We start from the raw sequence: 16,000 nt of genomic DNA on the forward strand, positions 1-16,000 counted from the left end.
GAATGAAACCTTTTCCAAATTGAATGAAACCTTTTCCAAATTAAATGAAACCTTTTCCAAATTAAATGAAACCTTTTCCAAATCAAATGAAACCTTTTCAAAATTGAATGAAACCTTTATTTTTATTGAAGGAAAAAAAACCGGACTATTTTGAAAAGAGAAAGAAATAAAAAATTATATGGGTTTTCAACAATTTTTTACTTAAATTCCAATCTTAAGTAATGATATAAAAGTGTAACTCGCTGCATGTTTTGCTTCCTTGCACTTATACATTTAATAATTTTTTGGCATCAATTAAGGTTATAGCTAAATAATGCTAAAGAGAGAATTTAGCTTTAAAAAATTCCAAATAATAACAGGGGCTAATTGTATTACTTAATGAAGTGGTTCACGATTTGCTGCTTAGGGAATTCTCAATGGACATGTTCCTTACATAATTGGAGCAGTCCTGTTGATTGAGCTGTTGCTCAATCACGTCCGATGACTAGACATCGGATTTTGCATATTTGCATATTTTTTATTAATAAAGATACGAAAATTCTGATTGGACCAAAATTCGTTTTGAAGAAAACTGAATGCAATGACAGACTCATATTTTTTATTTTTTTGCATATTTGCATATTTTGCATATGCACAAGATATGCAAAAAATATGCAAGTAATTTTTTTGACAAAAATCATCAAATTAAATTTGGAAAGTCATCAAAAAGTGTTTTAAATTAAGTTTATTGCCGTTAAACGTCGATTTCTTTGCAGATTATCATGTTATTAATTATTATTCCGCCACAGCATTAAATCTGGACTAAAAGACTTAGAAAATTTCCTATAACCCAGCCTTCTTATTACAACATAAGTTGCTTTCTAATACAAATTTGTTCAAAAACTCAATCAGAAATGTCAAAATGTACGTATCCAAATATGTTGATAGTTTCTGCTCGGCCAAAATTGTCTGACAGAATAACAAATGAGCTAGAAATTAAGGCTAAGAAAATATTGAATATTACATAAAATCGTTCATATTTTATTAAAAGCATATAAAAAATATATACGGTGCCATCATGAATATTTCCCTCTGAATTTTCCACACGGAAAATAATTTTAAAAAGTGAAATCCTTTTAAAATCAATATTTGTTAAAAGTTGAAAACTACTAGATTCGCTTCATTATGGCGTATTCTAGTCGAATCGACACAAATATTCCCTTTTTGGGCATAAATACGGAAATAAAAAATTGTGAAATTGGGGAAAGGAAACAAATTCTGCACGGAATTTTTATTCATGATTTCACTGATAACTATATTTTAATACCCTAAGGGTATTATGTCTTAGTGAATGAGTTTGCAACATGCAAATAGAAACGAAATAGACCCACAGTACCTTTTGATGATCTGCATAGATTCGCACTTATCCAGGTCACATTTATAGACCACTTCGCATAAAAATTGGGGGTTTTTTTTGGCCCTAGGGCGATCCCTATTTTGGTAAGAATCGATTCAGATTTGAATATTGCTCCCATATCACAGTGGATGCGCCAAACGACAAAAATCAAAAAAATCATGTCGTCGTTTCAAAAATTTAAAAATGCAAATAGCTTCAAAACATTCCAAATTTTTAGAAACTCAACTTATTTTTTCCATTTTTCGCGGTTCTTAAGGAGAAAACGCCTCATGAACATGACTAATTTTGAAGAAAAATATGTATTTAAAAATGAGAAAAAATACTTATATTCTAGGCGAATTTATGAAACAAAGGACTATTTTTAACGCCTTAACTTAAGATGACTCATTAAGTAAATAGCCTAAGCTTCATTTTTCTAGTTATGAAAATTCCTCTAAATCGCAAGGGTTGCCAAATATTTTGGTTATAATATTGGTAAAAATGAAATTATTTAATATAGATGTATGGATTTCCTTAAACTTTTAGTCACTTTCAACAAATTCGAACAAATGGCCACTAGTGCCAAATTGTAGCCTAGCGCCTGTTGATTTCAAAACTGTATAGACTTTTTGCGGAAATTTGCGGTTTTGGCAGTTATGACCAAAAGTTTAACACCCTTTTATAGTTGCTGAATTTATATTTTTTGGAATACTTTTAAGTAATTGTATTATCCTTTCTTAAATTTGGTTTCAATATAACGTTTTTTGTGCTATTAGCGATTTCTATGGTCATGGTAACTTAGACCTGTAATGAAAACTCGCGAAAAAAGATTTGGGGGTAATCATTTTAACAAATAATTTATTTTATTTTTTGGACACCCTAATGTTGGACCACGCTAAAAAGTGGAGATTTTTCCCCGCATTGAGTAAAAAAATGCATTATTACAAGTAATTCTGCAGACAAATGTGGTTAAATCTTATAAAGTACAAAAAAAGATGGAAACCCTATATGGAGGCTGTGGTCAAAAGTGGACCGATACGACGTTTCTTTATAAGATAATGTTCTGAAGTCTGAGAACATTATAAGAATATAGTCGCTTAGAATATTTGGTTGACATCTGCCCAAATAAATCGATATATAAATCATTGGGGAGTAAACCAAATCATGGACCAATACTGAAAATTTTTCGTGGGGATGCACAATACAATAATAACTCCTGGTACCGGATTACAGCAAATTTGGTTGAACAATGTCTTGGTAACAGTAAAATACTTAAATTCAAGATGATTCGTTTCATGGGAAACACGCGAAGTTATGGACCGAGGACCTCAATATTTTACGTAGAGTGTTTTAGGTCACTATGACCCATTGAAAACAATTTCAGTTCGATATAGCATTTAGATGTATTTTTGTCACACTTTCCCATGTAAGTGCCACCACTGTGCATATATGCAGTACATTCGCGATAATCCCTACACCACAGGTTTCGGCGGTGTCCGAATTATCAAATTGTTCGGATTAACGAATTGTAAGGAAAATAAATTATTTTATATGATTTATTTATCGCCTACAAGATAGTGTCAGGGATATTGGGCGAACGACTAAAGCCCATGGTCAAATAATTGGACCTTACCAATGGGGCTTTAGACCTGGTAAGTCCACCATCGGCCAGATATTTACCCTGCGGCAAATCCTGGAGAAGACCCAAGAGATGCAGATCGACACCTACCACCTTTTTGTCGATTATAAAGCAGCCTTCGAAAGCCCGCTGCGTTCGATGGTATTCCAAGCCATGTCAGAATTTGGTATCCCCGCAATGCTCATTCGGGTTTGTAAAATGACTCTAACTGACACAAGATCTACAGTTAAAATAAGAAAGAACCTCTCCGAAGAGTTTTGTACAGAAAGCGGTTTCAGGCAAGGAGACAGCCTTTCGTGTGATCTTTTCAACATCATGCTAGAAAAGGTTATACGAGAGGCAAACGTCAAAAAAAGTGGCACAATCTACACCAATAGCCACATGTTACTTCCTTATGCTGATGATATAGACATCATGGAACGATCAGTAAAAGAAGTAACGGATACCTTTATGAAGGTCGAAGGACAATCTGCTAAAGTGGGACCAAGTTGATGGTGTCGACGCGCAATGCGTCCATTGAGCTCGGACCGACTGTGGAAGTTGGTGAATATCGACGTCGTATGAACCACGAGCTGTATCAGCTATACAACGACATCAGTATAGTTAAACGTATCGAGATGCAGCATAAGAATGAGCGATGTCATCATCCCCCGCTAAAAAGGCGTATAAATTCGGGCCGCATGGCGGTGCTCGTGATTGAATCGCTCGTGGAAGTTATATAATAATACTTTTTTAAATTGTAATTGCTAATAACGAACACTTAAATGAAAGTGCTCTACGTGTAAAAAATAGTGAGATTTTTCTACTCGACAATCCGGAAAAAGAAAAAACCAATCAGATTGTGAAAGTAGTGCTAGAAATATGGCGCTTTTAAAGTTTACATAAGGTTGTAAGCAAACCTAGAGACATCGTTTTGTAAACTTATATTCCTTGAAATCTTTGCCTTTTAGGTGTATAGTGCATTTGGCAACTTTAATGACAATATTGCGGCGAATATTTTTCTTAATATATTTATTTATATCCTATACAACAAGACTAATGTGGCATGAAAGGTTTGTCTTTGTACTCGATAATTTTTACTAAATGTTGCTGAAACAATTTTTTTACCAACTTCTCCATTAAACAACTGCCATTCGAAGAATTGGTAATAATTAGTACAAATTATCGAGTACACGGACATGTATAAATTAAACAATTGTGTATACAAAAGGGTTATGACTTTTCGACTGTGTTATCAAAATTGTTGTCCTGTAGCCGGAATGAATGAACTATATTTTTTTAGCATTCCAAATACATTTCTAGCAGAAATATGTGAGTGGTTTTTCCATTTTAAAGACAATTCCAAGGGTTTTGACTTATTTTGCCACTACCACTCAATTGTGTGGTTTTTCTAAGTGATGTCATTTTGCACTAATCATTGTGCGTTCTTCATTTTGCTTATTATTCATCGTGGATGGGTATAACAATAATGCATTACTTTTCGCCGAGGAGTGAACATTTTCCAATTCTGCATTAAGCGGTTGTATGCGTACAATATAGATCGATATTATAAAATTATGCGTTTTTAGTGCATTAAACTAAAACAATGCCATCAATATTAAAGCGGCAGTTAGAGCATTTTTCCAAAGAAGTTTTTTGACCACAAAGAACAAAAATTGCCAATTTATGTCTGCATATACTGAATAAAGGACTGAACACTACAAAATATATGCAAATCTAATATGTGGATATTCAAAACTTATACTTCTAATTATAGTTATATTCCAGAACCTGGAATCGTAAATGGTACTTTAGTACTTTTCCCATTTTGCGCTAAAAAACGAACACTTTTTCCAAAAACTAGAAAAAATTGCGCTTTTATCTTAACAAAAATAGCGATGACTAACTCTAGCTCCTTTGTTTTTCTGCTAGACAATTTTGGCCGATTAGAAACTATCACCATATTTGGACACGTTGATCTTGACATTTCTGATTGAGTTTTTGAAATTTTTCCATTATCTATCTACATTTGTATAAGAAGCAAATTATGTTGTAATATAAATGCTGGGTTATTTGACATTTTCTCACCTTGTGAAAACTGATTTAAGTCTTGTTAGTCTAGATTTATTGCTGTGGCGGAATATCTGGAGAGTTTAAATAACATAATAATCTGCAAAAAAACTATGTTAAACGTCAAAAAACTTAATTTAGAATGCTTTTTTGATGATTTTTGTCAAAAAAAGACTTGCATATTTAGCATATTTTTTGCATATTTTGCATATTTTTTGCATATATTTTGCATATTTTTTGTATATATTTTGCATATTTTTTGCATATTTTTTTGCACATTTTTGATATGTCCCCAAATATCGAATAATTGACCCTCAAAACGCCTAGATCCAAAATTTAAGTCCAATCGGATAAGAAATAAAAAACATGCTAAAATCCGATGTCTAGTAATGACCATGTCCAATGAAAATTCCACATGCAGCAAATCGTGAACCACTTCATTAGGTAATAGCATTAGCCCCTGTTATTATTAGCAATTTTTTAAACCTTAATTCTCTCTTAATTGATGCCCAAAAATGATAAAATGTTGAAGTGCAAGGAAGCAAAAGATGCAGCGAGTTACACTTTTATGTCATTACTTAAGATTAGAATTTAAGTAAAAAAATTTTTGAAAAGCCATATAATTTTTTATTTCTTTCTCTTTTCAAAATAGTCTGGTTTTTTTTTTCAATAAAAATAAAGGTTTCATTCAATTTTGAAAAGGTTTCATTCGATTTGGAAAAGGTTTCATTTGATTTGGAAAATGTTTCATTTGATTTGGAAAAGGTTTCATTTAATTTGGAAAAGGTTTCATTTAATTTGGAAAAGGTTTTAATTCAATTTGGAAAAGGTTTTATTCAATTTGGAAAAAGTTTCATTCAATTTGGAAAAGGTTTCATTTAATTTGGAAATGCTATATATAAAAAAACATTGATTTTATTACGCTAATTTTACAATTTGCTTCGTTCTTTTTGTAAATATTATGAAAGTTCTCATTAACAGCTTCCCGATTCATTATAACTTTGGTCTCACTTCTGTATATTTATGTATGTAGCGACGCAATACAACAAAAATTGTATATTTTACAGCACAAAGTCTGTTTTATTTTTACAAAAAAAAAGTGTCAACTTTGGTACTACGCCAATCAACGAATACTAACGTTATTTACGAAAACTAATTATTTTAAGATGACTTGAAGTGTTTTTTATTATTCTGTGGAAAAAAATTAAAATTTCGAAAGTTCAAAAATAGGGTTTTGCCCAAAAAAATCCTGATTGAAACCTATGTGCATAGATGAAACTTTCAATTCATATAGGGTATATCTCTGTCGGCAAAGCAGACTGATTCTTTTTTACTTGTTCTCCATTAAATTTTGAATTAATAAAAATGTCTATGTCCATTACTTTAATCAAATTCAATTCAAAATTCAAAAGTTATTGTAGAAAAAAAGATTTTGAGATCGTATGCACAAAGTAATTTTAATGTTTAAAACAGTCGTATATATCATTGATAACAATATTAAATTGTAGGGGACCAAGGATGCTTCCCTGTAGAACCCCAGATGTTTGAGAGCAAGGAAATGAATCGAAATCAACACATATCCTATTATGATTATGAGTGTAAGAATACACTGAAAATAATTTGAAAAGAAAAAATATTTTTTTTAAATGTTATCGAATGCCTTTGAAAATTCAGCAACACAGATTTAGTTGATCTTTAAAACGGACATCCAGTTGGTCTTGTGGCCACACAGTATCGTGAATATGGATCAAAATAGGTCGTTCCAGCACAGGTATAAATTTGCCCCGACCAGGTGCCATTTTTGGTAAGAAAGCAATAAACATACCTAGAATTGTAAAAAAGATAGCTATTAAATAAAATAATAAATTAATTTGTAAGAGCTTCCTACTTTCTGCAAGTGTTATCAACTTCAGTCGGGAGAGTGAATCTGGCATTTATACGTATAATTTGGCATAAGTACTGGGCATAGGTTGGCAAGTTTGTATTTGGTGTAAGGCTGGGAAAAGTAGGACTGGCTGTAGCGCTTGTCGAACAAGTAGCCGTTACCTTAGAAATTAAAAAGAAGTTGAATATTGGTTACACAAAAATAAATTTATTTCTCATACCGTAACTGTCGGAGTAACACACATTTTTGGGTCATTTATGTTACACACCAAATTTGCACCACAACTACCAACGGCAGTGGTGGAAGGTACAGTTGTTCCCAGACACAGTGCATAGGTGTTGACTCCCGTACAGGCAAAACTCATGTCGGTAGAGCACACATTGCAACCGCCACATGTTGCCGGAAAACCCAGAGTAGGTGTTGTACAAACAGTCGGCGCCGTTGTCGAACATATATTACCAGTAGGACAAGTGATTATACTTCCAGATGGAATACTGCTTGTGCAGAATTGAAATTCGGTTTCCGAGACACATGCAACTTGGTTAGCTGTGCAGACATTGCAATTTGCTCCCCAAACTACAGTTTTGGTGAGAAACAAATAAAAAATCTACAGATTTTTTTATTTCTTTGTTTCAGATTAGCAATAAAAAGTTTTAACTTACAAGAAAAATGTTCACGTACGATAACATCTTTAGTATCTGCTGAATTTCTAAGAACTAATAATGTAAATTAGTTTGCTCTTAGTTGTAGGCAATTTATAAAATGCAGTTTATCTTATCTTCGGTTATACTGTGTGAATTTATTGTTAAACTATTTCTAGATTGGGTTAGTCATATAGTGCAATAATTCTATTGTAAATGAAAAACAGTGTAAGCAGATTTATTAATATCAGTAAAGAAAGCATGTTTTCAAGAAAATAGAGAGAAATATATGTGGGAATATATCCAAATCTGAACCGACTTTGATATATTTTGGCACATTTACTTCTAGACCGAATTCAGTCACACATTTCATCGAAATCAGATATATGTATATATAGCGTGCTTGGTGCAGCAAATATGAAATCAGCCGAAAATATATATGAAGCTATATTCAAATCTGCACTGATTTCGATATAATTTGGCACATTTATTTCTATATTGAATTCAGACACACATTCTAAATGTCATAAAAATCAAACGTTTATATCGTGTATGGTGCAACAAATACGTGAAAACGGCCGAAAATATATATGGGTGCTATATCCAAATCTGAACGGATTTCGATATTATTTGACCATTTATTTCTGCACCGAATTCATTCACACATTTTATATATGTACATCGAAATCAAACGTTTATAGCGTGTATGGTGTAGCAAATACCAGAAATCGACCGAAAATATATATGAGGGCTACATCCAAATCTGAACCGAATTAAGTCACACATTCCAAATTTCATCAAAATCGGACGTATATAGCGTGTTTGGTGCAACAAATACGTGAAATCGGCCGAAAATATATATGAGAGCTATATCCAAATCTGAACGGACTTCGTTATAATTTGGCACATTTATTTCTGGACCCAATTCAGTCACACATTCCGCATTACATCGAAATCAAAAGTTTATAGCGTGTTTGGTGCAGCAAATACGAGAAATCGCCCTAATATATATATGGGCAATATTATTGAAAATTTAACATCGTTGAAGCCAAGGTTTACCCGTTTATAACTCGCGAATAGTGGTTGTATATTGTACAACTTACATGCTTTTGGATAAAATGAAATGTTTTTAGACTTGGCAAAAAATATTGGCATTCAAAGTTGATTTGCGTGGAAGCTGTGGCTATATTTATGTTAAAAAATGGGTAAAAATGGGTTGAAGCCAACGTGTCTTTTTTTGTTTTCTCTCGATTTGTGATTAAACCACACTTTTCACGATTTTCCCGTTAAAGTAAAAGTAGAAGGCAACTAAATAAGGATCATCTCACTAGTGTATAACTTCTCAAAATTTGATCTGCGTCTACCATTAAATGATGCTGACATTTTGAAGCCAGATTTTAAGTGTTTTTTGAAATTTTCTTATAATTTCGTTCCGCAAACAGGTTTTTCAAAAAATCATATATAGGAATGAAGAACTCACGATTCTGATTTATTTGATATATGTGTCGTGAATGTAGCTTACACAGCTTCAGAGAAATCTGTATCCAAATACGAAAATTTTGTACGAACAAATTTCTAAAAATCATATATTTCGGGTCTAATTTGTACAATTGGCATTCGATTTACTCGTGCATGATTGCAAATTTTGGATTTTGACGTTGCGGATCTAATAAATCATTATTCGTTAAAATCCATCTACTAAAACGCGAGATATGAGAAATTCCAAGGTAGAAAAATCACCTAATATTGTTTTTGAAAATATCGCGCATTTTATCGCGTTATCTGTCGGCCGCTTGCACTACTATGAAAAAACTAGTGCAGTATCTTCCTTTTTGCGGAAACAGAGATTTAAAAACTTCACTGATAAAGGAACTACATTCATTTTATCCCAAAAATAGTGTGTGATGCTACATCCACGGTTCTTGACTGATTACCTTGAAATAGGTATTTATCGATGCAGTTTTTCATGTTGACACTAAAACCGGATGCGGAACGAAATTGTATGAACTTTGAGCAAATTAGCGATGTTTTATATGTTTTTTAATGCTAAGATGCAGCCGATGCTACATCTTAGCGTCCAAATTATTTTTCGAAAAATATATACAAATTAAAAGATAGGGTCTTGCTGTACATGAAAATCACATGCGGACAAAACGATTTTGATAATTACGCGATTTACACATATTTTAATAATGCATATAAGTTAAAGCGGTTTATTTGAACTCTATTTCCGTTTAAGAAGTCTAATGACTTATTTCAACAACCCGATAACTTTCCTCAATGGGAAACCTTCTATGTGAATGCAGATAAAACAAAATCCGCCCATTTTCTTGGGAGTTTCAAGAAAAATAAAAGAAGTACTCCTATAGAATTTTTCCAATATTTTCAACTCTAGAATGCATGTAAAAACTATTATTCCAAACCAAAATTTGTTTTTTGTATCACAAATATGTGTTTATTTTGGCTATAATATCCTAACTACTATCCCGATGATTATAAGTTTGGTCTCATTTGATTCCCCGTGAAGACTTTCTTTAAACTGTTACTTTTTTCTAATTTTTGACGGGTAAATGGACCTTTATTTTCAAACAATTCGGATTACATTTAAAATTTTGTCAATTTTTTTGTCAATTCCGCGAATGCTGAGTAACATTTTACAAATATTATGCAATCTACTTAATGACGTCACTTCGTGATAACTTTTTAGTGCCAATTGTGCTCAATAAAATAATTTGCGTTTTTATAATAATTTTTTCTTAAAAGCAGAAGTAAAACCGCGATAACATTTGTCCGCAACAACCAAAAATTTGCTCGCGAGCGGATTTGTACTAGGGAATTTTTTCTTAACCTATGTACCAAACATCGTTAATGTAGCGCGAAAAGAAAAAATTCAATTTTTTGGAAATGGAATATGAAATAATTGGCAGTTTTGCCCATATATATATGGAGGCTATATCCAAATCTGAACCGAATTCAGTCACACATTCCAAATTTCGTCAAAATCGGACGAATATAGCGTGTTTGGTGCAACAAATACGTGAAATTGAGCGAAAGTATATATATATATGTGGGAGCTATATCCAAATCTGCACCGATTTTCACCAAAAGCAGTAGCGATCTTACTTTGTCTGAGAACATGAAATTCTCGAATTTTCAGCTGAATCGAACAAAAAATCCGACCTGTACGTTGCGAACGGGCGGACAGACGGACGGACATGCGAAAATCGACTCAGAATGTGATTCTATGTATATGCTTAGAAAGTACTATGGGTCTATCTCTTTTTCCTCTTGCATGTTACATTAGAGTGGATTTAAAATGGGGCTGCTCATACAACTACAAACATATTTTGTTATTGTGTTGGTTTTGAAACACAAACTTTTTAATAGTTTCCCAACATACCATTCAGTCTGATTTTAAAAAATTTACGAAAAATAAACATTCTACAATTACACGGATAAGCTAATAATTAACATTCACATTCATTATTTTCAAGATAATCAAGTTTCGTTTATTCTCCAGTGGCTACACAAGAATTTATAATTCAAATATGATGTTTTGTTCGAGTAATGTTTGTTTGTTGGGTTTTCTTGTGTAATGGAAAAAAATGTGTGTATTAAAATTTTTCATTTCAACACAAAATTTCTGATAAGTTCAGTTTAGAAATCGCTTTGATTTTTGTTGTAGCAACTTGTACTCACTGCCCCCATACGACGATACAAGCTTCATCAGTCGCAAGTCCATACTTCCGGAGGAAATAGCCTGTAGTGGTTGCAGCTCAAAATAACTCTCGAACGCATCTGCTGATTCGGCCCAAAATTTGGCCTTCGTAATATTTTGTCCAAACTTAGTTTAAGTTCGAAGATCAGCCATATCGTCCAATCCTTCAGGTACCTCTCCCACAAAAGTTCAAAAATGTTCGGAAAATTTAAACGCACGATAACTCTTGAAGGGAGCGCCCGATTTGGTCCATACTACATACATCATATGATATCTACCGGATATAGATCAGGTTTGAGTATGGACTATATTTGTCCAGTCTTTGGGTAACTTTCGCACAAAGTTCCGGATAAGTTCACTTTAAGACCTTCTCTCGAATCACTTTGATTTTAATTGAAGCAACTTACATTCCCTGCCTGAATTATGACGGTAAAAGTCTTTTCAGGGACAAGCCCACATTTCTTGAGAAAACAGACCGAAAGGTGACACCGTGTGTACTGGCTGGAGAGCACGATAACTCTCGAACTGATCAACCGATTTGGTCCAACATTTAGCCTTCGTCATATTTTGTCCAAACTTATTTTCAGTTCGAAGATGGGCAATACATATCCACAACTTCCGGTACTTCTCCCCCCCCCCCCCCAAAATTTAAAAATGTCACTAAAATGTTATGCACGATATCTCTTGAATGGGGCAACCAATTTGGTCCAAACTTTGGATTTCGTAATATTTTGTCCAAATTGAGTTTAAAGTTCAACATTTGCGTCTCAGTGCCGTTTATGGTCTTTTCGAAGATCCGTTGGAAATGTATACCGATGCGGTTCGTTGTGGTCCTGTTTTGAAAATACCTTAGATGAGAGTTTCAATTTACAAAGGCTGAGGGTATATCTCTGTCGACAAAGATCGATTTCGATATAATTCGGCTCATATATTTCTAGACCCAATTCCGTAACACATTCCAAATTTCATCAAAATCGGACGTATATAGCTTGTTTTGTGCAACAAATACGTGAAATCGGCCGAAAATATATACGGGTAATAAATGCGACCTGTACGTTGCGAACGGGCGGGCAGACGGATGGACATGCATAAATTGACTCAGAAAGTGATTCTATGCATATGCCTAGGAGGTACTATGGGTCTATCTCGTTTCCGTTTGTATGTTACATTAGAGTGGTTTTAAAAAACTGATGTCTGATTTTTTAGGCGGCACACCCCTAAGGTGTTTAGTTTTGTTAGATTTTAAGATTGCCAAAATTTGAGCATAATCGGAATATGTTAACACCTGCTACTGGGGCCTCAAAGTTTCTTTTGGCCCTATATATAGCTAATTTTAAAATCCGACCCGATTTTCAAAATTTTTTGTAGGATTACGTGTTTAGCCACAGAAATGGTAAACTGGTAAACATTTCTCGTCGATTGGACAAAAACGTGGCCTTTAGAGCAATTTCGTGAACATTCACCTTTGTCACCATATAAATTACTATGGAAACTTTGAGGCCCCAGTGGCATATGTTATCATATTCCGATTGTGCTGAAACTTTGGAAATCTTAAAATTTAGAAAACTAAACACTGCCGCCTAAAAAAATTCGACTTCGATTTTTTTCAATTTGAGTTAAAACCAGTCTACTGTTACATACAAATGTACAGAGACATAATACCCCTTACCACAGTGTGATGTAGGGTATAAAAAGAGGACGAACATTTTGTAATACTTTAACAAAAAAGCCAACTTATTTTTAATGGTTATAGCCACTTGTAAATGTTAAAAAATCTAAATTTTTATTGAATGCATGGACCTGTTGGGACAAATCGGGGGACAGTTTTTTACTACCCCTGAAGACTAAACACCAAATTTCGGTGGAATATTAAAGCCACAACCTTCAAAATACCAAAAATCGGGAGTTACACTTCTGTGGGGCCAATATGAAGGCGTGGACCTATAACTAAATACCAAATTTCTTCCATTTCGGTGGAATATTGAGGCCACAACTTCAAAATACTGAAAACTGGGATGGGCCGTTATATGGGGGCTATATGAAATCGTGGACCTATATCGACATATTTAGAGGGGAAAGTTGAATACCCACAACGAAGATTAAATACCAAGTTTCAGCCCTTCCGATGGATTATTTTGGCCATAACCTTGAAAATACCGAAAATCGGGAGATACCGTTCGATGGGGGCCTGTACCGACACATTTCTGGAGGAAAGTTTTTTACCACCAACGAAGACTAAATTAAAAATTTCAGCCATTTCGGAGGAATATTGAGGCCAAAACCTTCAAAATACCGAACATCGGGAGGTACCATTCTATGGGGGTTATATGGACAAATTTCATATGGAAAGTTGTATACCCCAAATGAAGACCAAATACCGAATTTCTGCCATTTCGGAGGAATATTGAGGCCAGAACCTGAATGTATCGTTCAATAGGGGCTATATGAAGGCTTGGACCCATACTCACAAATTTCGGCGTACAAAATAAGGACCCATGAAATAACACCTCAAATTGCAAATGAAAATAGACCCCAAACAGGTATATGGAAAACAACAACAAAGCTTTTGGGGCCTATCTTCGTATTTTTAGTACCTTTTTTCATTCAGCCAATTTGTCTTCACAACAAGTAAAAAAATCAAATTGGGGTCTAAATAATATTGGGGTCTAATTGCATTTTTCATTGGGGCCTTTTTGCACATGTTTAGGGCAACGATTTTGTTCTTAATTTCAAAGTTATTTTTTTGTTTGCTTTTCGGAATTTTTCATTATTTTTTATTGATCAAAGAACTTTTATAAATTTTAGAGCAGAGGTTAGAATATAAACGGAATTCTGCATTTGGGAATTAATTAATTAATTTAAAAAAAAAAAAATCAAATCGGGAAGCTTTTTAAGTACACTGTGCAACAAAATTCAATTTTTTTCAAAATGATGGGAAAAATCGATTAGATTATGAAAGTAGAGCTAAAAATATGAGACACGTGTATCGGCGTTTTAAAAGTTTACGTCGGAAAGTAACCAAAATGGGCGGGGCAAGTTCCGCCCATTTTTCATTTTTTCGAAATATTCGAGTTAAGATATCTTTGAATCCTTGCATTTCAGGTATATAGTGTCTTTGGCAACTTTACGGAGGAGTATGTGGGCAATATTTTTGTTAAAAATTTTAACCCTCATGCGGTTCATCAAAGGGGTCTTTTTTGTCCTTTTTTCAAAAATCTTCCAAAAACTCCTTAAAAATGTGATTGTATCAAATCCAAATATTCTACAAAATTATTCGCCATAAAATTTTACTATAGGTCTCAGAATACACCAAATCTGTAACTCTTATCTAATCGCCAGGAATCTCTAAAAATGAAAAACACGTTTTAGGGTTAAAGTCGGACTTCATCTGAGTTTATTCAAAATTGTCCCACAAAACATAATTTTAGAGAGATGATGCCAGAGACAAAAATATTCTTCGTCAAATTTCACTATGGGTCACCAAAGAAATGAAATGTCTATTTACATTTTATAGGATGAAAATATCAGTATCAATTTTGCTGAAAAAACATGAAAATATTTCCTAATTTTTTTGATGAAAAATTTTTCCTTCTTTTTTCGAGTTGGTACATGGAAGTAATATGAAACTTGGTTATAGGTGAAAAGTGTCAAAGGATGAAAAATTCTACACAAAATTTCACTATAAGTTTCAAAATAAACCATATATCTATGTATACTATTTCCTTAAAAAATTAGATTACAAATTTATATATATTAGGATGAAATTATATGTTTTAATTTTGGACTGTTAATTTTACATAATTCCATACTGGACCAAAATCTAGCAAAATCCTTTACTTTTTGGGAATATTGTTAAAGAAAGAAATGTTCCAAACGAAATTTCATTATGGGTCTCTGAATAAACGAAATCTACTTTGGTGGCATTTACGGAATAAACCATAGCAATTGACATAAATGACTATATCGTAACTGGGTTCGTTATGGTCATGGATGATACCGCTATTTATGTCAATTGCTATGGTTTATTCCGTAAATGCCACCAAAGTAGGAGTTAGTCCTATCATTGTAGTTTTTTGGACCACACCAAATTGTGCATGTGAGATCCCATATGACACCTATATTTTCACTTGACCATAGCCGTAGACCTCTAATGTATTTTCACTTAAATATAAGCAACCAATGGCTTATCCAAATTACGGAATTTAAGTTGAAAGTACTAAAAATACGCAATTTGGGCAGGTCCAATGTGGGTTTTTTATATTCCAAATATATATGCACCACAAATATTTCAAAAGCATTATGAATGGAACGCACAACATCTTCTGTATGAATTCACAACGAAAAACCATCAATATGATATTTACAGTATCCAAACACAACGACAATCTGTATGAAAATTGGGAAATATGGCCCTAAAACATATATATCAAAAACAAGTGCTGCTAAGAATGTTATATGCTATGGTTACAGATTTCGTTTATTCAGAGACCCATAATGAAATTTCGTTTGGAAAAATTCTTTCTTTAACAATATTCCCAAAAAGTAAAGGATTTTGCTAGATTTTGGTCCAGTATGGAATTATGTAAAATTAACAGTCCAAAATTAAAACATATAATTTAATCCTAATGTATATAAATTTGTAATCTAATTTTTTAAGGAAATAGTATACATAGATATATGGTTTATTTTGAAA

The 16,000-nt window shown here is 33.1% G+C and overlaps 1 protein-coding gene across 1 annotated transcript; it reads right to left on the bottom strand.

Moving 5' to 3' along the window:
• Positions 1 to 5,667: 5,667 nt before the first annotated feature.
• On the bottom strand, positions 5,668 to 7,721 carry LOC141400861 (uncharacterized). The gene is made up of 4 exons (XM_073980469.1): positions 7,611 to 7,721; positions 7,169 to 7,555; positions 6,952 to 7,109; positions 5,668 to 6,888 (listed from the first exon to the last, which is right to left on the bottom strand). The coding sequence occupies exons 1-4, from the start codon at positions 7,635 to 7,637 to the stop codon at positions 6,759 to 6,761; spliced, it is 702 nt and encodes a 233-aa protein (XP_073836570.1). The 5' UTR covers positions 7,638 to 7,721; the 3' UTR covers positions 5,668 to 6,758.
• Positions 7,722 to 16,000: the final 8,279 nt, after the last annotated feature.

This window comes from Musca autumnalis, unplaced genomic scaffold (assembly GCF_047663935.1).
Source record: "Musca autumnalis isolate F117 unplaced genomic scaffold, ASM4766393v1 scaffold_4, whole genome shotgun sequence".
Classification (NCBI taxonomy): domain Eukaryota; kingdom Metazoa; phylum Arthropoda; class Insecta; order Diptera; family Muscidae; genus Musca; species Musca autumnalis.

What these genes read in the sequence shown, in the direction of transcription:
- LOC141400861 (XM_073980469.1), bottom strand. Translation starts at nt 7,637, where the DNA reads ATGTTATCGTACGTGAACATTTTTCTT. An exon ending in GTGTTACTCCGACAGTTACG is followed by an intron (nt 7,110 to 7,168) that starts GTATGAGAAATA and finishes TTAATTTCTAAG; the next exon opens with GTAACGGCTACTTGTTCGAC. An exon ending in GTTGATAACACTTGCAGAAA is followed by an intron (nt 6,889 to 6,951) that starts GTAGGAAGCTCT and finishes TTACAATTCTAG; the next exon opens with GTATGTTTATTGCTTTCTTA.